Source organism: Lichenostomus cassidix, chromosome 6 (assembly GCF_008360975.1).
Source record: "Lichenostomus cassidix isolate B80296 chromosome 6, HeHo_3.0, whole genome shotgun sequence".
In the NCBI taxonomy this organism is placed as follows: Eukaryota; Metazoa; Chordata; class Aves; order Passeriformes; family Meliphagidae; genus Lichenostomus; species Lichenostomus cassidix.
The window spans coordinates 6,226,752-6,249,672 of NC_139487.1; the positions used below are offsets into that span (position 1 = coordinate 6,226,752).

The 22,921-nt window shown below is 53.1% G+C and overlaps 2 protein-coding genes across 3 annotated transcripts; one reads left to right on the top strand and one right to left on the bottom strand.

The window, feature by feature from the left end:
* Window positions 1-2,463: 2,463 nt before the first annotated feature.
* On the bottom strand, window positions 2,464-9,657 carry EMX2 (empty spiracles homeobox 2). Of its 2 annotated transcripts, XM_085064734.1 has the most exons (4): window positions 9,399-9,657; window positions 8,180-8,660; window positions 5,897-6,081; window positions 2,464-3,363 (listed from the first exon to the last, which is right to left on the bottom strand). In XM_085064734.1, exons 2-4 carry the CDS (start codon window positions 8,568-8,570, stop codon window positions 3,196-3,198), a joined length of 744 nt encoding a protein of 247 aa, XP_084920860.1. In that variant the 5' UTR covers window positions 8,571-8,660; window positions 9,399-9,657; the 3' UTR covers window positions 2,464-3,195. The 2 variants fall into 2 exon arrangements, with proteins under 2 accessions (XP_084920860.1, XP_084920859.1); XM_085064733.1 differs by lacking the exon at window positions 9,399-9,657 and having other exon boundaries at window positions 8,180-9,036.
* LOC146435120 (uncharacterized) lies at window positions 8,862-16,934 on the top strand. The gene is made up of 3 exons (XM_085064510.1): window positions 8,862-8,902; window positions 9,025-9,240; window positions 15,787-16,934. Exons 1-3 carry the CDS (start codon window positions 8,862-8,864, stop codon window positions 16,403-16,405), a joined length of 876 nt encoding a protein of 291 aa, XP_084920636.1. The 3' UTR covers window positions 16,406-16,934.
* The last annotated feature ends 5,987 nt before the right edge of the window (window positions 16,935-22,921 follow it).

Below are 22,921 nucleotides of genomic sequence, written 5' to 3' on the forward strand. Positions count from 1 at the left end.
GTGGATCAAGGCTAGCCGCCTTTGCTTCACTTTCTTTATCTTAATTCCGACTTGAAAAGATATAATTATCTAGTTTGAACAGAGCTGCTATCAAATCCTTCTCTAGGCAAGGCAGGGGAGAGCTGGAGTGGATTGCAGTGTTCTGAGCCGCTTGGTGCAGCCGGAGATAGGGAGTAATGAAGTTGTGGAGTCCTGAGATACAAAGGGCATTAACCTCATTAGCATGAAACCTTTTCTTCTAACCATTGTGGGACCCTTTCAGACTCCTAATCCCCCCTATTTTCAAAGCTGGGTTTGTAATAAAGCTTTTAGGGTTTTTTTTCAAAGCTAATGGCATTCTCTGAAGATTTTATTGCTGTTACGCTACATAGGACGCTTAATTTTTTTCCCCTTCTCCCTCTCTTCCCTCACGGTTTAAAAAAAAAAAAAAAAAAAAAAAAAAGGGGTGGGGGGAGAAGTAGTATATGGTTCCTGCAGAAATAAGCCCTTTATCAAGATGGGAAACAATTTCTAGAAAGGCCCAAGTTTGCTGTTCGGCCGCAATCCGTTTAATGTTTGCCCATTTGCCCGGGTTTGAAGTGGGGAGCAAGGCAGCTCGGGCGAGTTCAGGGGAAATGTTCGTCCTGCTTGGTTTCCAGATCTGCATCATCAGCTGTTCGAGGAGGGAAGAAACGCGACGAGAAGTTTACCTTGGGAATAGCTCTACTAAATAATTAGCCGAGGTTTAAATGGAAGGGACTGCATTGCGACATGCGTCCTAACCCTGCCTGGGCCTCTCTCATATTTGTAGCACAAGTGAATGGAAAGTCACCGTGATTGTATAAGAAGCAATGCTAAAAAAATAAAAAAATCGGATATATATATATATAAAAATTTAAATTTACATAGTACCCGATAGAGCCAACACGTGCACAGAATGTCTAATCTTAACTTTTCAAGGCAGTATGTTTAACAAAGCTCGTATTTTTGCGATGCATTGTAACTTCGCCTTATCACAGTGTAAAGGGTAGTCAGATTGTCCTAAATTATGTCCAACTAGCCCCCCTGGATCCACGGATTAAGAGATTAAAGGAGACCACTGGGCAATGCCTCCTCTTTCCCCTTCATATTCCTGGTATGATAATTGCCTAAACTGATTTGCACTTTCACAAAAGCTTCCAGGATTCTTTGTAGCTCGAACAGAGCAGACGAGGTTTCTCTATCAATGGAAATAAAACTGATTAATGCAGTCTATCAGGCTAAGGAGCAAATGAAGCATGAAAAAACAACTGTGTACCCCCAGAAAACCAGCTAGTTTCCTCAAGGACCCAGAGCAACTTTTTTTCTCTTTTTTTTTTTTTTTTTTTTCTCTGCCCCACGTCTTTAATGTCAGAGTTTTACTCGGTGCCCAGGATCGCTCCCTGAGAGCGGCAGGGAGAGCAGCAGCTGGGGCGCAGCCTCTGCTCACAGGACCTGTCTCTCACCGCACCGACCTGGCCAGGGCTTGGAAAATAAGGGGGAAAAGGCAACAAAAAAAAAAATCCTCTCTCGCTAAATAAAACACCTATTTTTGTCAAGGAAAGCCCCTCTCAGCGGAGCGCGGCTGCTGCGGACCAGTTTCACCATCACGAACCGGTCCGCGCTTCAGTTCCTAACCAGGGAAGGGGTTGGGTTTGTCCTTGGGGTTTTGGGTTGGTTGGTTGGTTCTGTTTCGGGGGGTTTTAGGTATTTATTTGCAGCAAGTGCGTCTCTGCGGCTTATTTTTAGAGGTCTATTTAGCAGCCGGCGAACGCGTTAAGAAAATGCGCCTTTGGCCGCAGGAATGCGCGGGGCGGCCGCGGGAGCGCAGCCTCCGACCGCGGGGGTTCAGCAGCTCAAAACAAGGCTTTGTGGGGGGAAACCGTCGGTTTCCGAGAAATTTGGGGGTGGAGGGGAAAAGATGTGGCTTAAAAATTTAGGGCATATTGATAAATCTTTATTGACAAAATATTGACAATGACATACTTCTTGGAAGTATATAGTGTGTTAGAATTCTAACAAATTAAACACAAAACACAAAAATATTTACATTCTGGTATAGGAGACATGAAGGAAACATTTGTCACTTTTTTTTTTTTAGTAGCTCTATGATCTCGGAATATTATAAGGTCAGTGCTTGAAAATTGACCCAATGAAAATGGCCATTAGGAAAAAAAAAAAAAATCAATCCGCGATTTTAAGTCCCTTTTCTCTGGATCCTCCCAGCCTAGAAGGTGTCCCCACCGCCAAAAGTGGTCGCTGGGTTTGCGCTTTGTTAATCTTAAAAAAAGTAATCATCATCCGGTTTTGCAACGGGGATACAGTTGGGGGGGGAGATAATTTCATTTGAATTTTTTTTTTTTTTTGCAGCAAAAGTTATGACCAACCCCAACCTCCCCCGCCCCCCCGCCTTTCCCTCCCGTCCCTCCCCTCCCCACCGTGTTTGTCCATCCGGAAGGAACACTATGCTTTGTTACTGCTACTTCATTTAGCTTTCACAAACACTTTGACGCCAGAAGTTATCATAAAATGTTTACAGACTGCACATTTCTCGTAAAATAAAATTAAAAAGCACACAGAACCTGTCTTAAAGGGAAAAAAATTACAATTCATTTCTGTCTTTAGGAACCGGAGTAATATTTTTCCGATTTTTTTTTTCTTTTTTGTTTTCCTTTTTTTTTCCCCCAGACGGCTTTACACATGCAATTCAAGTTTCTGAAACAGGTGTGGGTTTTGGCTGCTTATGGAAATTTCTCTTTCAAAGACGGAAAAAACTGTGAAGTGCAAAATGTCCTGTAAGGTGGTAATTTTTCTGGTTTGGTTGGGGGGCCTTTTTTTGCTTCTATTTTTTTTTTCTTTTTAAGATTTTTTTTGCTATATATTTTTTTAAATTTTTTTTTTGACGTTATGCTTTTAAAAGTGGACTGCGATAAACGGAATACCTGTCAATCACCTCGTCCCGGTGTTTTGGCTTTGATTGACAGATCCCCTTTGCCAGAGCGGTGCCGGCAGTGCCACAGTTCGGACCCCTCGCTGGCTGGCCCTCGCTCGCTCCCAGCTCCCTCCCAGGCGGGAATCGTGGTTTGATGAAGATCTCCGTGTCCTTCCCCGCACTGCCACGCCGGGGTGGGGGGGATGAGCCTTTAACACTTTCGGTTGCTGGGGTGCTGGCTTTGAAAAGTCCAAAAGTGCCAGTTTTTAATCGTCCGACGTGACGTCGATTTCCTCTGGACTGGCTTGTTTGGTGGCGATTCTCCACCGGTTAATGTGATGAGTCCCTTTTTTCTTCTGTTGTGAGTCCGAACCTTCCTCCTCCAACTTTTGCCGCTTGAACTTTGTCCGTCTGTTCTGAAACCATACTTTTACCTGCGGGAGGAAAGGCGCCGGGCGTTAGTCCGGTTAGTCCGCTGCTGCCCTCCCGCTGCCCTGGAGCTGCGGAGATGCTCCGTGTGCCACCCGTGCCCTGCCCGCGCTGCGCTCTGTCCACCGTGTCCCCACCGCTCTGTGCCCTGCTGTCACCGCTGGCGGGGGGCGAGCAGAGCCGAGCTGCGGCTGCCACCCAACCCCCTGCGGGAAAGGCACGGCCAGGCTGCCCCACGCCCCCCGGGCACCTCCAGAGCACCTAGGAGCCCAAAACGGGCAGCGCCGCCGGGGGGATGCGCGGTGCGCGCACCTGGAGCTCCGCGGACACGTAGCCCCGAGCAATGCCCAGGTAGCCCAAGCGGGGAACAGGCAGCGTGCAGTGCGCCCGCGGGCTGTCAGCTCGACGGCCCCTCCGCCGGGAGAGGCTCCGGTTCCCGCTCCTGGCGAGGTGTCCCACGGCCTGCAGCCCCGGGAGAGCCGTCGGGGCTGCGGCAGGGAGGTCGGGCCGGCGGCGGGGTTCCCACCTGCCCGCGCTGTCCGGCCCCGCAAAGCCAAGAGAGGGCCTCGTCCGTGCTAGCGGGGCGGCAGGATGGGGCTGGGGGAGGAGGCACGGGATTTTTTCCTCTTGGGAAAGCGAATTAAATGTACTAAAAAGCCTCGGATAGAAAAAGGTCCATGGCTGTCCGCAGCATCTCCCCGGGACGCGCCGTCCAGGAGCAATGGCAGTGCGGTGAAACCTGTAAGTGGCATCGTAAATATCCCTCTGATTTTGTTCAGCGCCGCGTACATCTGACTGAACCATCCGGCAGCTGACTTCAGTGCTTTAATTACAGATAGTATTGATCTGGGAGCTATCTCCAGGGCTGGCCACACTCCTTGTAGCGTCCAAAGGTAAACATTTTTTTTAAAAAAAAGCAGTTTAAACTCTGGTTCTGTCTGAAAGTGCCTGATAAAGGCCTCAGCAAGGGGGGGAAAGGGAACTGGAGCATTTTAATAAGCTGGTTTAACCCGCTTCGCTGCCTCTTCAGAACTGGCCGGACACACATCTCTCCTGCATTTTCATATTCTCCAAAAGTCCCCCATTAAAAAGCTGAGCGGGGAACAAGGGGTGAGTTTAATTTGCTTTTAGTTTGCTAATTGAAGGGGAGGACGGTTCATTTCTGCACGCTGATCTCCCAAAAGGGAGCTCATTTGTAGGGGACTGGGGGTTTGACATCCGGACAAAAGACCCCAACCAGCTTCGGAATCAAGCAGCACAAAGACCACCTTAAATACAGCTTTCCAGTAGAAATAAGCCTGTGACCGGTCCCTTGTTCGGGGAACCTCATAAAAGTGGCGATCCCTTTTTATTGTTTTGTTAGGGAGACATTTTAAAACAAAAGCTCCAACCTCTTTATTGCTTCCCCCACGAAAAGGAGTTAAGAAAAAAAAAAAAAGTGTTACAACTTAATCCGCCCAGAGAACGCTGTGTTTACTGGGAACTTTGAACTAGGCTGTGGCTGGGTATTTTGTCTCTTTTTTTTTTTTTTTTTTTTTTTTGTACAGTGCCACATACTGTAGCAGAGACAATCCCCATCTGGAACCCTCCCTCCACGAGTCTCCTGGAAGGGCACAAAACAAAAGCCCGACACAACAACAACAACCACAACCACCACCACCAATCCTCCAAACTCCAGCCTTTCTTCCGGCGGGGAGAAAACCGCGTGAAAAACGCCCTCGCAGCGTCCCCGCGGGCCGTGGGTCCCCAGCCGTCGGGGGGAGCCTGCGCCCTCCCCCGCCGCAGCTCTCGGCCCGTTCCGCGCCGCCCCACGAGTGCCCGGGCCCCGTACCTGCCCAGCCCCTCGGCCCGGCACCACCGGGGCGGAAACACCGCGGATCGTCCCGCCGGAGGGACCGAAACAGCCTCCGGTGCGGTTCTGGCCCGCAGCCAGCCGGCGGTGGGGGTGGAAGGGGGGGAGGGGGGATCCCTTGTTAATAATTTCTCTGCTTTTATTTTTCGTCTTTCTGCCCTGCTGAACCGGCTCCTCACATCCCCTCTGCCGGCTACAAACGAGCGAAAATTCATCCAAGAGGCTTGTTGCTCTTGCAGGGTCCAGAGCGGGGGTTCTCGCCCCTGCTCCCGCATGTGTTTTGGAGGTTTTTCCCCCCAACATGGAAATCCCTCTCGAGGGTCAGAGCAGCCCCGCAGCAGAACCACCAGACCCGCAGATCGCAGCTCTCCCCGCTCGGGCCGGGGCTGCAGCCGGGGCTGCCCGGGGGACCCCAAATCGCACCCCGAGCGCTGCGGCTTCCCACGCCCGGCCGAGCACCGCGACCCCCAGCACGAGCGGTGAAATCACCAACGGGAAAAGGATTTTACAACACTCAGGCGAGGGGAGATCCCTCTCTCCATTCCACCGGTTCGGGACTGGAGGCCTAAACACCCCTAGAATTTGCCCGTATCATTGCCCGAATCTCGGCCCGGCCGGGTGGGTTTTCCATAGGACATTCCGGTACTTTCGCTTTCCCAACTGCCCGTTCCTTGCTTCCCCCTTACCTGAGTTTCCGTGAGGCTGAGGCTGTGTGCCAGCTGTTTTCTCTCCGCTCCTACTACATAATGGTTCTTCTCAAAGGCATGTTCCAGTCTCAGTAATTGGGATGGGGAGAAAGCTGTACGGATCCGTTTGGGTTTCCTGGCCAGTGCATTGTGCAATAGGAAGCTCTCCGGGCTGGTTTCATTCCCTGGGAAACAGGGTAAAACAGATTAGCAAAACACCTTCCTCAAACGCACTCGAGCAATAATTTTTGTTTCTCACAATTACCCTCAGGATAAATCCAACTACAGGGTTTTTTTAATTTTTCAGGGCCTTTTTTGTATTGAATTTTCTTTTGATAAATAGGTGGAGTGGAAGAATAAATAAGCAGGGGGAGGAGAGGAATGGGAGAAATTAAAATGCTAAAACACAACCTGGGGAGCACTACAGAAAAGAAAGGGAAAAAAAAAAAAGATTTGGCCAGAGCCCGGCTGCGGTGTCTGCGGCTACATCTCACGGCTGCCCCCCTTCCCCTCGACCACCGGAGACTCTCGTCTTTCCCTGTTTGTTTGTTATTTCCATCTTCCCGTGTTGCCCAGCTGGGCAGCGGCTCTCGGAGCTTCCTGGCCGAGCCCCGCGAGTCTCCCTGGCCGCCCACCGGGCTCCGGGAGCCTCCCGCCTGCTCCTCCGGCCTGTCTCGGCTTCCCTCGCCCAAAACTTCGACCGTAGCCTTTCTCCCGCCGCTTCCCTCCGTTCTGCCCGTGCTGCCCGCAGCGGGGCTCCTATCGCCGCCGTTCCCGGCCCGCTGACCCTCCCCGCTGCCTCGGCGGCGGCGCGATCCGGCGTGGAAATAGAGAACCAAACTCCGGGGAGGCCACAGAGCGGCCATCCCATCCCATCCTATCCCATTCCATCCCAACCCATTCCATCCCATTCCTGCCGGCCTGCAGCGGAGCGGGGGCAGGAGCGGGGGCTGGGTGAGCCGGGGCTTTTCGGTGGGCATTTCCCTCCGGGATGCCCCTGGGCCGCTTCTCCGGGTTGGTCCTTCCAAGGTGGAAAAGGCACCGAGGGGCTCTCTCCGTAAGTGCATTAAAAATCGTTGGAGGAGGAGGGTGTGTTTGAAATCAGGCTGTGGCTCAACACCAGGACATTTCCGCCTTTCATCTACCCCTCGTTACCAATCGCCTGGTGCCTGCGACAAATAATTTGGTGAGCGAAACCTGTAATTTTATTCTGAAAGGGTAATAATCCATTTTGTGTCTCAGACCGCCTGGCTTCGGAGAGAGTGGCTCCTTTTCCAAACCGGCTGCAGCGGCCCGGCTGTGGAAGGCCGGGGAGAAGGCAACATGCAGGTGGTTTGTTTTCGTTCCGAATTAATAAATAAAAATACAAAGAAAAACAAAAAAAGGCAGATGGATCCCTGCGAGGGGAGGCTGATTTTTTTTTTGTTTGTTGGTTTGTCTGTAATGAAAGTGGCCGAAGCTGGACCCATTACGGGAGAAATCGGCTCACTCTTCGGAGAAGACGCTGCCGGTCACAAAGGGTTAACAAGGGGGATTTTATTGATTGTCCGCCATTGGATTCGGTTATTTCCCTTCAGCTGGTTATTAATCGCTTGGCATTTGGAGCCCCTCGCTGACCGCACGGTCGGGATCGCCCTCCGTGTCCCTTCCCCGGCTATCCTCCGCAGCCCCATCTCCCCGCGCTGCTCTGGCGCTGGGATTAATTCCCCACACACACTCCCCTCCTCCTTTCTCTGAGGTTCGCTTCATTCCTTCCCCTCTAACAAGGGCAGCGGCCGGACTTGGGGCGGCGGGGGCTTCCTGCAGCCCCGCAGCTCGGCCCCGGCAGGCATCGCCGCCTTCCCGGGGAAACCTCAGCCTCACCACCTCTCCACTCCCCGCTCTGCGGGGCCGCTTCCTTCGGGGGCTCCTCTCTGGCTTTCAACGCACCGGAATAAAAAATAATCCACCTTTTCGCCTGCTTTTAATGGGGGCAGAAAGCTGACGAAGTCTCAGCCGGCCTTGCCTTCCCGCTTACTCCCCTCTTCCCGGGAAACCAAAACAAACCGGGAAAAGCAGCAAAACAAAACCAAGCCCGAGCCCCTCGGCTCTGACAGCTCTTCCAAGTTTGGCGGAGGGGGAGACAAGGACAAAAGACCCCGGGCCCAGCCTAGCCGAGCCCTCGGCTCCGGGCAGAGGCCGCCCGCCCACCCGCCGTCCCCCAACATCCGCACGGCGCGGACCGGCCGGGGGCAGCCGGAGGATGCAGGGGAGGATCGGGAGTAGAAGAAAAGTTGCACGTACCTTGGAACCTGTGGCCCAGATACCGGTAGCGGTGTATTAGCCACGGGTAGAAGGTGGAGGGGTCCCTTTGCTGCGAGGCGAAGAGCGGGTGCGTGGAGTGCGAAGCAGGCAGCGGATGGGCGGCCAGGGCGTGAGGAGGGGGCACGGGATGGACCGGCACGGCCGGGTTAGGCGGGTGGGAGACGGCCTCTGCAAAGACCAAGTCCGGGTTGGAGTAGACCCCCCTGCCAGTGGAGTGGAAGCCGTTGAGAAAAGGGTTCATCGGGCTGGAATTGGCATAGCTGAGCGCCGCCGGCCGGATAGGATCCTCGGAGCGAGACGCGGGCAAGGGGCTGTCTTTGGCCACCAGCGACTCGATGGTGAAACACCGCTTGGGTGTGGGCTGAAACATGCTGCCGCGACGAGAGTCCCCGACCCAATCTCTGCCCGTCTCTCTCTGGTGCGCGGGAGACGATCCGGGGAAGTTTGCAGCAGGGAGTGACTTGAGGAGGGATAGATACACACATAAATAGACAGGGGCTGGAGGAAAAGGAGGCAGCGGCAGCCAGCGGTACCCAAAAGGGAGACACACACACGCACCACGCACACACACACACAAAAAAAAGTTGCTGGGAGAAGTTTCCCTCCTGCAAGGAAAAGGCGGTCGCGCCCCCCCCTCCCCCCCTAAGTCCAAAGACAATCCATGGATGTGATCGGCCCCTTCACAAGTTGTGCAAACGATTTGTTAGTTCATGAGCCTAATTAGTGCTGGGATCACATAAACAGCTTCCTCTGAAGCCTGGTAAATGGCTTGATGATTGGTCGCTATTACTCGCCTTGAGGTTGAAGGGGGAGACTCTTTAAAGTGCGTCAGAGGGGAGGCGAGCGCCGGGCAGCGCCATCGGGAGGGATGGAGCCGCGGATCGGAGTGCGGCGGGAGCGCGCCCGCCAGCGCGGGGGGAGCGCGGCGCCCCGCTCAGCCGCCCCCGCCCCGCCGCCGCCCCCGCGCCCGGCCCCGCTCCGCTCCGCGCCCCTCCGCAGCCGCGCTGCCTTCCCTCCCCTGCCGCCGCTCGGCGACCAAGGTAGGCGGACGGGGGCCGGGGGGAGGGGGCTCGGCGGGATGGGAGATGGGGGGCCCTGCATCTCCTCCGGTGGGGGCCAGGGGGGAGTTGGGCTGCTCCGCCAGCGCGACACCCCTCTCCCTGCCACCTCTCGGGTACTCTCAGCCCGGCGAGGTTACCTTGATCGGCCCCGGGGCGTCAGGGAGAGATGCCCCGCTCGGGAAAGATTTCGTCCCGGTGAGAGAACGGGTCGTCGTCCTCCTCCGAACTTATTTATTTCCCCTTGGCTCCTCCGCACTGCCCTCACCGCGCGGTGCGGAGCACAAAGCGCAGGGCAGCTGCATCGTGCAGAGCTGGGACACGCCGGGCTCTCGCAGACGGGACAGGGGATCAACTCTCCGGTTCCAGCCTTGTCCGTATTTTCGCGTTTACCTTTGGGTCCGGAGATGATTTTAGGGCTGAGTTCTCCTCCTCCCATTGGCTGGAGCTGCAGAATAATTATGATCACATCCTAATACTCTTGGCTGGTGCTTACTGTTTATTGGTAGTTAAGGATCTATTATCTATTCATCAGCCTCCCATTTTTGCCAATTACATTCTTCTAAAGTGAAGTACCAGCAGGTATTTTGCACATTTACAATTAATGATAAAAAAATCTGGCGTACTTTAAATCTATTACGCCGCTGTGTAATTTATCTTAAAGATGCGGAATTGCTAATGTAAATTAACGTTTCTGTTGAACCAGTGGATGGGGGGAGTCTGAAAACCAGTCTAGCGTTTCTTTCCTTCATTCTCGGACCTTGTTTTCTATTTTCTTTCCACTTTATACACTAAAAATCCGTTACTTCGCTGCATCAAAATATGCTAAAAAAAATAAATCGCTGTCTAAATGGTTGTTTCCAGTAAAGGGCGAGGTGAATTCTATTCGCCTTCCCCACTCTCTGCTAAAGGCATCTGTTCCCAGCTTGCCGATATTTTTAACACAATACCAAATCGACGGGCTCAATATAAGTGACAAAACAGTGTTGGGCACGCAGAGATGCGGCCGCTCTTGCGCCTTTGTTTGAGGCCGTGTTTCCCTTTGTGTACCCTGCGCTGTGTGCACTTAGTGGAGGGAGAAGTTCACTTTCTGTAGGAAATGTAAATCTGATCTCCAGGCGTGGGGCGGCTGCACGTATAGACATCCACAGCCACACGTGCAGGAGAGCGCAGAGCAAAGGGAGGGAGAGCTTTATACGGCACAACTCCAGTTTTCGGGCAGATTTTGCGGCGAGGTGCCATTCTGCCAGGTCTCACACGTTTAGGAAAACCTTTCCTGCCCGAAGACGCCAGAATGCAGGGCTCCGGTCCCGCTGAGCTGAGCGAGCCGAGCAAGGGAGAGAAGGATTTCCTTTCAGCTCCACTCGTGCCCCTCGTGAATCGCTAGTATCTTAACTTTCTAAGTCCCTTCACCCCTTCTCCGTGAAACTTTTCCCCCTCAACCGGCGGTCAATTACGCCTCTTCTCGAAAAGATCTGGGGTTATAAACACGAGCAAGGATGAGAAAGTGCCCTAAATACGACGGGTGTTTGATGGGCTGATTTCGACTGGGGTCTTGGTTCCAGAGCATTGAAAATGGGAAAAAAAAAAAAAAAAAAAAAAAAAGGAAAGAAAGAAAACTTCTCCTTCTCCTAGGAAGAACTGTGCTCTGCATCTGCGTATTTACACTTCTCCGGGACTGAAGAATGAGTCTGAATTGGAAAAACATCAACTCCTTTTTTTTTCCCTTTTTTTTTCCCTTTCCAGACATCCTGACATAATCACGGGGCTCCTTTGAAAACTGCATCAAGTAATTTAGCAGTTGGGGAGGGAGGAATTATATCTTTTTGAAAAGAAACCTCACATACGCAGAACCTCCAAAACGATCGATAAATTTCCCTCGACCTTCTTAACCGCTCGGGAAATATCCTCTAGTCTAAAACCCCTTTCCGAAGGGGGGTCCCGTTGTTTTGGAGCTGAACGGAGGAGGCTACGGTTGTAGCGGGGAGCTCTCCACGGCCAAGTCCGATTTTTTTCGGGAAAAGCGGGTGATCTCGGCCGCAGCACCCTGAGGTCCGAGCCCTGCTCGCTCTCTGTGCTCTGTACATCCACACACATATCTGTGCCTATGTGTGTGCGGGGATATATCCAAGCAGGGGAACCGCAAGCAGACCCTGAAGAGCACAAGCTTTCCCTGGGTTTTGTCAGAGAGAAAACAGGCCGGGGACAGTGAGAACAAAAACTAAGAGGACTCGGGATGGGATTTCCTAGAATTGTCCTCTTCTCCCTAAATTTTTGTATCATTCTCCCACTCGTCGCCTCGGCCATTTCTCGTGGGCTCCTCCCGCGCAGCCCCAGCCTCTGCTGGCCCGGCAGTGGCGCTGAGCTCCAGCCCGGCCTGCGCCGGCAACACCTCCCGAAGCCCCTCTCTTGAACTTCTCCTACCCAAGGTCTTGACAGGCTGCTCTCGCTGTCCTCTTGGCGTCTACAGGGAGAAAATCTGGCAGGGGCTCCCTTCCCAGAAATCCCCGATCTGCTCCAAGCGCACCGAGAGGCAGCCTCTCTCGGAGGGAGGGGTGCGCTACATTCGCAGTCAAATTACATGGCTGGCCTCAAAGGCAGTAGCTCCGGATTTCCAAACTAATACTCATCTTTTAAAAGACGAGCCAAGAAGAAATTGCGAGGAAGGTCTCAGACGCGGGGACCTCGGGGTAAGACGGTAGTTCATGGGCTATACCAGGCTAAACTTTCGCGGCTATGGGGGTGGCTCTGAGGGAAGTTTCAGCCTCCCCTTAACTTTCTTTTCCAGGCGGGATCCGTCTCCCTCTTTTCCCTCCTGTCCCAGAGATTCAGGCCAACATAAGGGAGGAGAGGTGACCTAGGCAGGTCGTGTATGGCGTGAGGCTGAGTGTGTTAAAGGAAAGCGTGAAATGCCTAATTTAATTCTTTTCTGGACGCTCTAAACCCTACTCAGTAAGTCTGAGCCTTCTGCGAGTCCTTTGCAAAAGGGCAGCGCTCGGCGCCAGTGACGGGCCGAGCCGAGCCGAGCCGAGCCGAGCCGAGCCGAGCCGAGCCGGGCCGAGCCGAGCTCCCAGGACCCGGGCCGGGCTGCGGGGCTCCGGGGGAGCCCGGGGTGGGGCAGCACGGCCGAGCCGAGCAGGTGGATTCCGTCCGCAGCCTGTCCTGAACACCTGGAGCCATGCGCCGACAGGGCCTCGCTCCCCACTCATCCTGGGCTCGCGGGTGGCACGGACACACGGGATGCTTCCCACGTACCTCCCCATGGAGGAGAGCAGCCCTGAAAACCTCACCCCTCTATTTCGGTTCTGCACAGCGGGCCAGCGCTGGAGCCGCCGGCATCCCGTCTCAGCGGCAGAGGACCGGGACCTGACCAGGAAAAGGCCTTGCTGCCCGAATTGCTCTCGCCACCCGGGGAACAGCCATCGGGCAGGGTGGCTATAATTTTTCTCTTTTCGACGCTAATTCAGGGCCCCGTCCCCCCTCGCTCCCAAACCAGCGCCGCTGCACAGCCCTCTCCCGCCGTGGCTCCGCGCAGCCGTTGTCGTCCCGGGCGTGTCGGACTCGCGGTTCCAGTACAATGTCAGTAACGCGGGACATTTGTAACCCCCGGCTTTACTCGCGAAACCCTAACCCGCACCCGTCCGTGCCAGATGTTTTCAACGGCGACACGTGCGGGGGAAGCGGGAGGAACTAGCCGCGGCTGCGTGCGGGCGCGGTGAGCAGCGCGGTACCGAGAGCGCGTCCGGCCGGGCCGGGCCGTTCGGTAGCGGGGAGCATCCCCGCACGCCGCTACTGCCGCTCCCCCCGCGCTGCCGTCCCGATCCCCGCCCGCTGCGCGGGGCGCGGGGCTGAGCGCGCATCCGCGGGGCTGAGCGCGCATCCGCGGGGCAGAGCGCGCATCCGCGGGGCTGAGCGCGCATCCGCGGGGCTGAGCGCGCATCCGCGGGGCGGCAGTGCCCCCTGCCGGCCACCGCGCAGCTCCCGCCGCCCGCTGGCAGCGGATCCCGGCCGCTCCCGAGCCCCCCGGTCCCGTCAAAAAGCTGCCAGGAGCCTTAAGGCCGCTTAATGTGTCTATTAATAAAAGTAATCAAGCCCTAAAGGGCTTTTTCTTTTGGTTTTTTTTTGTTTGTTTTTTGAGGGGCGCAGCGTGCACGGAGAAAGCTCCACGCGTGTATTCACACACTCACACGCGCTCCAAACTCTCCCTGGAGAGTTGGCAGAGCGCTTGATTTAAGCGCAGCGTTTGAACTGCCCGCTGAGGGACCAGTTGCATTTCTGCAGTCTGTCCCTCCGGAGCAGCCACAGGAACAGCTGGATCCAAACTCTGCATCCAGCCCTTGAACTTATTTTTGCACTTCGATCAAAATCTTGGCTTGTGCCACGCCGGGTACTGAGACTCCTCGCAGTCGTGCGTGGTGCGATATGGGCCAGAGGGGTTTGAAAAGGCGCCTGTCTTTCCTGCCCGACTGTCCGGTTGACCTGACGGCTCTGTCCCTGAGGAACGGTCCCGTGGAGACTCCCGCGGGCTAGGAAGGGCTCGCTTGTCGGCTGTGCGGTGCCGCACTCCGGGGAGTTACAGAGCGTTTCCAGCCGTAGGATGATGAATTCGCAGATGCGCGGGCTTTGCCCGGCATCAGCTACCTGGGCTTGCCCTGAAATTGTGGGTTTCTGACCCCCCGTGTCAGCCATGGGGGCTGTCTCTTAATGAAAGTTCGTCAGACTCATTAAAATAAAAACAACAAAAAAACCTAGAAGCAGAGGCAGAGTTGCAGGCCAGCCAGGGGCAGCAGGTGTCCGGGCTCCGGACATCCCACGGGAAAACGCTCGTCTAGCATGGGAACGAAAAGGTGTCCGAGTCTCCACTGATGTGGAGGTGGCGTGGGAAGAACATGGGGGAGATGCTCTTCCACCTGGTGCTTGTTTTTCTTAGTGGGATACGATGCATGCCAAAGCACAAACTCAGTGCCCACGACAGAAATCCCCGCTCTGCACCTGGGCGGGATGTTCAGTGCCCTGAGCAGGGCGGGGGGACACTGGCGGACCCCGGGAGCGCGCAGCACTCCCTGCCCTGCGCGGTGCGGCGCGGAGCTGCCTTATCTCCCCTGCTCCGGGCTTCTCGCTCCCCATCCCATCCCAGACCCCATTTAGAGCTCCCCATCAGTGCGGTGCTCTTCTCTGCAGGCGCGGGGTTGCTGTCCTGCCCGGGGGACCCGCAGGTCCCACACCGCAGCCCCAGCATCGGCCAGGAGCGGCCGAGGGGAGGCAGAGACACTTCGCGGAGGCAGAGATCCCGCCCGAGGAGGGGGCTGTAGTTACAAACTTTCCTAAACTTTCCTCTGGACTGAGCTCACCGCTGTCCGAGCGGGGATGGGGAAGAAGCAGGGAGATGCAAACTAAAACATGTCTTCAAATGCAAAAGTTTTGTTTCTAAGGGATAATAGGAAATCACATTATGATTTACCATTAGTTCTGTTCGGCACTTTTTGATACTACTGGGATACCCTTGGTTTCTCGTTCAGACATTCTATTTTGAGAATTATTCCATTTTAATTTGCTCCTAGAGAGCCCGATCCCGCGGACCCGCCTAAATTTGATTTGTATTTCAGGAAGAGTTTTTCTGGGCAACGGGAAGAGGGTCGTCGCTATTTCCCGGTGCGTCCTCACCTGGCTTGGGGCGAGCCTGGGAGGAAGTTAACTCTGCTGGGACTCAGCTCCCTCTCCTGCCTTTGCTCTGTGGTCGGGTCGGGGCATTTTTTCGCGTTGTTTTTTTGGGGTGGTTTTTTTTTTTTTTTTTGGTTTTGTGTGTGTGCGTGTGTCCACTCTCATCCTTTGGGGAAATTTGAGCTTGCGAAAGAGCAGAGGGTTTTTCGGGGTGATTCTCTCTGCACCCCCCCACGAGCCCCTCCATCCACCCGAGATATCTATCTCCTGGTGACCTGCATGAGACACAAGGAATTTGCAGTGAAAGAGACTGAACAACTCCCAGATAATTCTCCAAGCTTCTAAAATTTAGCGATTAAATATTAAAACATTGAGGTGTCATTAAAGACGCTAATTAATACGTATTTAATTTTAAAACATACTTTTTTTCCGAGGACGTCAAGCACGTAATGACTTGTAGAGGCATCCTGGACTAGGAATATGAGTATCTAGCTTTGAAACGCATAACCTCGCTGAATTCCTTCCCTTGTTAATGTATTCCCAAATATTCAAGCTCACAGGGATGTGCGCGCTCTGTAAGTCATACAGAGTGTAATAAAACAGAGCTCCTAAAGCAAAATTAGCGGTTTCTGTGGATGTTTCAGGCCTCCGAAGCCCGAGGTTGCTTTTTTACATGCATAATATATGTCAAACATAGATATGGGGGCTTTTGCTTAAACTGCGTGTGTGTGATTCCATCGGGTTGCCGCTCCGTTACCTTTCTTCCATCCAACAACTTTTTGCCCTAGATTAGTTCCGAACTAGGAGTGCTTTTACAGACTAATTTCTTTCTTTCTTTCTTTCTTCCCTGAAACGGAAACAAAATAGGAAGAAATCTTGTTTCGGAGTTTTAGAAAACTTCACCTCGGTGCAGTGCGCAGATGAGGGAATACCTGGGCAGAGATGCTGCCTTTCGCCGCGTCGCTTCTCCGGCCATTCCCCTGGGGTAACGCAGACCGTCCATCGCTTGTCCGGCTCTTTTCGCCTCAGGAACACCGGGAAAGTTGAGGCCGCTGCGGGCAGTCGCTGCTCGGCGCCCTCCTGCGCGCACCCTGCTCCGCGGGCGAGCAGCGCGCTGCGGGTGCACACTGACAGTGCTGCTCGGTCAGACCCTTCACAGCCGCCACATCTCTCCGCCAGCATCCAGGCACAGCGGTCGGGGCCCGGGTGGAATAGCCGATGCCAGAGAGAGAGGAGTACGAGCAGCGAGCGGTACCGGCAGCGCCTGGCCGGGCAGGGCTTCACCCCGAGCCGGTGCTCGCCGGGCACGGAGCGGAGCTGCGGCACGGAGAGAGCCCGGGGGAGCTGCGGCTGCCCCGGGACTGTTCCTCGCTCCTCTCTCCGGCCGTGCAGCAGCAGGGAATCGAAAGTGACCCCTCTCCCGACTCCTGCCAGATCTGCGTTGTTTGATGCTGCGATCCAACGAAAGTCTGAACTTGAGGGATAATTTTCTCCATATGGGCAAGAGAGAGCGCACAAGGCGGTTCTCTCCACAAATCACCTACCTCCAATTGGTTTTCACTTTCCACAAACAGTTACAGGGGGAATAAATAAAATAAAAATGAAAAGAAAGGGGGATAAAAAAAAAGAAAGAAGAAAAATGGTACGGTAAAGCAAGTGGGTTTTTTTGACCGCAGGTCGGAAAATGCAACCGGTGCCTCACCGCTCTCCGCGCACCGGGGAGGGGTGGGCGCACTGCCCCCGGCAGGCTCCGTCCGGGAGCCGCGGGTGTCCCGGAGAGGGAGTGCTCCCCGTAGCCAAAGGCAACGGATGGTGAAGGCAGAGCAGGAGCCTGGACCTCCCTGTGGGAAGAAGTGCGTGCGGCTGCGAGGGGTCTGCTCCGCAGGCAGTGCCGAAGCAGAGCTTCGCTGCTAAAAATCTGCTCTGCAGCTTCCCCGCGCCCCAGCGCAGCTCAGCCAAGCCAAGGGCAGCGCTGCCCTCAGCTTCCCGCAGCTTCCCGCAGCTTTCTGCAGCTTTCTGCAGCTTCCTTCAGCTTCCCGCAGCTTTCTGCAGATTCCCTCAGCTTCCCGCACAGGCAGAGAGGGCAGCGGAGGCACGGTGGCGGCAAGGGCAGGGTGGTGGCGAAGGGGGCAGCTGCAGGGAGAAAGGCCGCCTGGTCTCCGCTTTCCACCTCCCCGGGAGGTTAGCAGGGGTGGCTTGTCTCCCCTTTCGCTGTGTTTCAGAAGAAGGGAGTGGGGAAGGGAGAAGATAACCTTGCGGAGGGTTTGGGAAAGGTTGCAGCCGGGCCGAGTTTGACATTGCCGGGAGGAGCCGAGGCGCTGCAGGGAGGCAGTGCGCGACCCTCCGGGGGCAGCGGGGACCCTCGGGGTCAGTGTAATGTATTTTTAAAATATTTTTTTAAGGTTTCAGTGAAACTAGCAGATTTATTTGTAGCTCGCTCCTTCCAGCCCAACGAGCAATCGCACGCATCCAGAGGCGAGGATGCTCACGGAGGTGGCAGATGGTACCTCGCCTGCTGCCCCGCTGGCGTCACGACGGGACCGAATTGCCCCGCGAAGCGATCTTCCCACCTTAGGGCGCTTCCTTACAAACGAGCAAACCTGATGTGTGTTTTTTTGTTTGCTTATTTGATTGTTTGCCAGAGTTGCGCTGTTTTCCTGCTCGCAGTTTGACTGTCAGAGAAATCCGCTCCCGGCGATCGCCGCCGTGACGTTGAGTCAAGGAAATACTACAGGTGTTACTGCGGTGTTCGGGAATTAATTCTCCTTCCTTTCCCCCTCCTCCTTCCCCGAGTTATTTCCTAGCCTACCCAAATAGCTGGGAAAGGGTCCCACATACCCCGGAGCTGTAAATTGAGCGCTGAAATACTTGATCTCACTGATCTTTGGAGAATTAAATCTGGCCTCATTTTACAGGAGGAAGCGAAGTCAATCTCGGAGGTTTTGCGAAGAAAGGCTGTTATTTCCTAGAGGATAGGCGTTTAAGTTGTTAAATATTAGTTTTTAATTACCTATTGTTCTTTTAAAAAAATAATATTTATACGTAGGTCCGTGAAGGTATTCAATTGAATTTTCAAGCTATCAGCTAACCATTCTTTACACGCCTGATGGAAAATAGCCCATTATACCAGCGCCCGGCTCTGTTTCTTCAGCAGACGATGCTTGAAGTGTTCCCCATTGTCCCCCGAGCCCCTCAGCGAGGCCGCCGGGCAGCAGCGGCCTGGGGCTTCACACGCTGCGCGGGCGCGGGGCTGCTGTCAGCGGTGACCTCGGGGGGATCGCTGTCACAAACCTGAGCTGGGGGGCACGGCAGGTAGCAGGACAGGCTCTGGCACCGTCGGGCAAAGCCACAGAGCGAAGAAGAGCAAGAACTAGTGATAACGCATAAAAAATTCGGGATTAAACGTACTCGCGATCCCCGCGGTGACTTGCGAGCTGTCCCCACCAGGTCCCCGAGGCCAAACGCATCTCCCGCCCTGCTGGGCACCCCGCGACAGGGACCTGGTGGCAGGGTGGCTGCGGGGCTCCAGCCCTTGTAGGGCGTCGTGTGCGGCCGAGCTGGAGCCCAGCGCGGCTGCGGGGCTGGGGGTGCGGGAGCGAGGTGGGATTGACCGCACATCTGGAGCGGGGTCCCCCCGGAACAACCCCTTATCCCCAGCAGCCCCTTCCCCCTCCGCTCCCCAGCACCCCCAGCTCCATGCGGCGCACAGAGACACCACGGCCACTTATCTGTTTGCAAACACCTTCAATCGTAGGCTTTGCATCCTCTCTCCCCAGTCTCCCGCCAGCAGAAGAGGCCATTTCGCAAAACTTCTCGATCTGAGCTCCCTCTGGCCTCACCATCTCCCGGGTCCGGGCCCTGCTGCCCTCTGCAGAGCTCCAGAGCCATGGGAAGGGGGAACGCGGGGTCTCTGGCAGCAGGGCGGGGGCTCCGGCCATGCAGGTAAACACGCTTTAAAACAGCGGTGCAGGCACCACGCACCGGAGCCACCTGGTTTGGAAGTCAAGTTTGTGGTTTGGAGGGGGTGAGGGACTTGTTTCGGTGTGTAAATATTTCTGCTCTCCATAAACTTGCGGAGTGGACTAAAACGAGCACATGCGGTTCAGCATCTGTTTAGCTGGATGCGTCTCACAGAGGAATATTGACTTTTCACCTCCCGATCCTAAATGGGAAATAAAAAGAGGTTGGCGTCCTCTATTGTGTTTGCAATTGCCTATGCCAGAATTAAAGAGATCTCCCTTTTACTCGCTGTCTTTCATTTAACTGTTTGGAGACCAGAAATGGAAAATATTTGCCGAGAAGAAAAGAATAGCTGCATGGGATCATTTGCAATTCAGTGTGAAAATATTCTACCAAACCCATTTCTATCCCAGTGCAGCTGAAAAAAAATAGGGCATAGCCATCAACAGCCCATTCCACTCTGCTGGACAACACGGAAAGTTTTAGGCAACAAAATTCCTAATGGGAGACAGCAGCAAACAGCACAATCATGTCTTTGACTAAATTGTGTGGCAGCTTTAATTGCTAGAAATGCTAGTATTAGCTAAAACATCACGGCTTTGGTAAATGGGAGACTTCCCACAGATGGTGGGTGGTGTAGCCTGTATGGGACATACCCCGACAGAAGCCTGAGCTTCAGGTGGCACACTTGGAATTGCAGAATTGCACACTTGGAAGGGAGTCAGGATAAAGGCAGAGCCGTCCAACGCAGCACGCAGGGTGTGTGCTCGAGAGAAGCAAACCCAGAAACAACCGCTTTTCAAACTGACAAAGAAACGAGCATCATTTACGTTTAAATACCGTTTCATTGTCGCTGCTACCACGGGCGGGACATTTCCTATAAAACTCTGCTTTGCAAAGCATGAGCGGAACTGGCCACCCTCGAATCGCCCCCAGAGCGCTGATTTACTCGGTGCGGAGAGCTCTGCCCGGCGCCGGGAGCAGATCCCTTGTGGCCGAGCTGTCCGGCCTGCCCGTGCCTGGGCTGTCCGGCCGGGGAGCCGCAGCTGGACACTGCCCACTTGTGGCTGACCCTGCTCGGAACAGAACATGCGAAGAGTCGCCGCCGGCAAGGAAACTCTTTGAAAACGCAGTGCTTGTCTTGGCCAGAACTGGTTCGTGCTTGCTCTGGACACCCCAAAATGGAGAGGGAGGAAGAAAGAAGGGAATTATTGGCATCTGCATATCCACTCTGCGTTAAGCTGTGTATGAACATCCAGGATGCCTGAGGAGCACCAGCTCTCCTGAATCTCATCTCTGCACTGGTCACTGCAGTCAGGCACAGCTCAGTGGAACTCTGATACTTTGGCATCTAAAAGCCTCCCTGGAGGAGGGTTTGGTTATGGAATACTTATTTTCTTTGCAATAACATTTACTGTACCTTGTCAAGGACTAAGGATCAATAGTGCCAGGCTCTTCTTCAGTGCACAGATGACAATTCCTGGCACTGTAGTGTCAGTAAAAGGGCAAAGCAAGTGTCTGTGCCTTGGAAAAACCCAGAAAAAAAAAGCATCAAGACTACAGTAAATAATAGATAAGAAACAGTGAAGCTGAGGACAAAAGGACACTCCTAACTGCAGTGTGCTGATTATGAACTGTTTTCTGCTCTGGATATAGTCAGTGGTAAAATGTCTCTTCATACTAAGAGTGCAAGATTAAACCATGTCACGTGATGATACAATGATCATATTTAGTTCTCAAACAGTATTTATCTTTTATTTTTTTTTTTCTACAGCCTGAAACGTGCATTGTCACACAGCACTGGACATCATGCAGTAGAGAGGCAGAACCACCAAGGAGGTCAGAAAGCAAACCACAGGAGGAGCTGCAGAAGCAGGATGTGCTGCCACAGTGAAGGTGTCTCGTGTATGCAACTTAGGAATTACATTGCAACACTTACTCTCCAAGCTTCTGCATCACTATGGAAAATGCTTTGTTAATACTTCCTATAGAAAAACTTCTTTCATACTTAGGACAATTAAATATTTCCCAAGTCATCAAAAAATGGTCATGTGAGCTCAGAGGAGGGAGTTTACTACTAAATTCCCTTTCTGACCATGATGCTTTATAACCTGGATCTGTGGTCAAAATGAAGAAAGAAAACTGACACCTCAGAGGAAATCAGTCACATCAGATGATAAACAGATGTATTTAGATTGGTATCTTTCATGATTTTCCCAGCTTTTCCAACAGATACTGGTTCCTCATTTATTATCCTTAGGCTGGAGAGTCTCAGAGAAGGTGTGAGGAACTGCAGCTTCCTCCTTCATCTTAATCAAAACCTGCCAGTAGCCAGGGAAGATCACTAAAATGAATGGAAAGATAAAGTGCTTGCAGGGACACATCCACCCCAACCCAGCCTTCCTTTTCTGCTGTATCTGACTGGAGACTGCACCTAAACCAACCATGAGCTCCACCTTCCGTTCCAAGCACAATTCTTGCTGTCAGACATGTTTTGGAGAAGATGCAGAGTGTCATTATTTCTGAGCAAACTATTCCCTCAAGGCTTTCTGTTGGGCAACTTTTCTGAGCCATAAACATGTCCTGCAATTTTGACTAGAAACATTAGCAACTATCAAACAAATAAATACGACACACACAGGCAGTCAGAATAGGATAAATAACTGGCCAGCATATCCTCTGCTATGCAAATACTTCCACATAGGTAAAGCAGTGCTATGTTACCTTCAAAAAGTTCATTTAAAGCTTCCCTGGAGCTGTGTTTTTTACCCACAGCAGTCAGTTTTCAGGTCATTCACCATGTAACCTGCCAGGGATCCCTGGGCGCCAGCTGTATTATTTGGCATTACTGTTTGTATTACTGTTGTGCCAGGCAAGCAGACTCTGTAGCAAGAGACAGAAATGCAGAAAAAAATCGTGGTCTTTGCCCTAGAGCACTTCCAGTCTTAATCTAAGATGTGAAAAAGAGAAGAAAAAAAAATAAAAAGGAAAAGAAAACAGCAGGTGGAGACAGGGAAGGGGAAAGAAAGGATGAGACAGGACTGATTAGTGTGATACTGAGCAGCCTCAACACAACAGCTGCTATCTGGCATCAAATTCTCCACATAAGTGATGGCTGGATGGGGCCTGGAGGGAACTTGCCAGCACATTTTACCACATGAGCCATACGTTCTGTGTCACAACTGCCAAAAGCGCTTTGGGGTTGTAAGGATGGTTTGTGGTTGTGGCTTGGCAAGAAGTATAAGGAGGCAAGAGTGTGTCTTTCAACTGTACTGATATGCCAAGAATAAAGGGAAAAAAATACAGGGAGGCTCTCAAGCCTGGTCCCCGTGACACTACCATGAAAAGAAATGTTTGTTTATAACAAGCGAGCAAATTTGTGAATCACAAAACCTGACTGGCAGCTTCAAGTGATGTGTAAGAATCCGTTTGAAAGTCTTCTTCCCCCCACAATGTATTCAAGCTGCAACTGCAGGCAAAGTCACCTCGTGCTGACTAGCAGCCCACACAGTGCTTGGCAAGCCTGATTTGGGAAGGGAGGCTGGGAGAAGCATTTGGGACCTCCTGGTTCCTGCAAGGAGCTGCCAGATGTTCACAGGAGGTTGTCTCACAGTGAGGCTAGGAGCTGGACTGCCCCAGGTTTTTGGTTTGTTTTTTATTTTGCTTCCATGTATCTGGCACAATACACACCTCAATTTGGAAACCTTGACCGATATTAGGTTACACTTCTAGTTAAAAACTCGTTCATGTCAGTTTGAAAACCACATACTTCAAAATAGAATGTGCTTCAACATTCTTTTGCTCCCCCCACGCCCCATGGCCTCTAATTTAGTAGGGTTTTAAGAGCATCATGTGCTTGAACTCCGAGCTGCTCCCAGGCATCTAAAAAAGTAATTGGAGTATTTAGACTTTAAATGGATTCTCTTTTCAATCTAAATGGTATCACACATCAGAGATGTCAGTAAGAGTGGTTGAAGAGAGATTAGAAATTCTCCTAAACAGCCTGGTAATTAAATCATTTATACATCCACATATTTGTTTG

Coding starts and splice junctions, on each gene's coding strand:
- EMX2 (XM_085064734.1), bottom strand. CDS start 8,570: ATGTTTCAGCCCACACCCAAGCGGTGTTTCACCATCGAGTCGCTGGTG. Junction 6,082..8,179: donor TCTGGGCCACAGGTTCCAAG/GTACGTGCAACT, acceptor CCTGTTTCCCAG/GGAATGAAACCAGCCCGGAG. Junction 3,364..5,896: donor TCAGCCTCACGGAAACTCAG/GTAAGGGGGAAG, acceptor TTCCTCCCGCAG/GTAAAAGTATGGTTTCAGAA.
- LOC146435120 (XM_085064510.1), top strand. CDS start 8,862: ATGGATGTGATCGGCCCCTTCACAAGTTGTGCAAACGATTT. Junction 8,903..9,024: donor ACAAGTTGTGCAAACGATTT/GTTAGTTCATGA, acceptor GACTCTTTAAAG/TGCGTCAGAGGGGAGGCGAG. Junction 9,241..15,786: donor GCCGCCGCTCGGCGACCAAG/GTAGGCGGACGG, acceptor GAAACAAAATAG/GAAGAAATCTTGTTTCGGAG.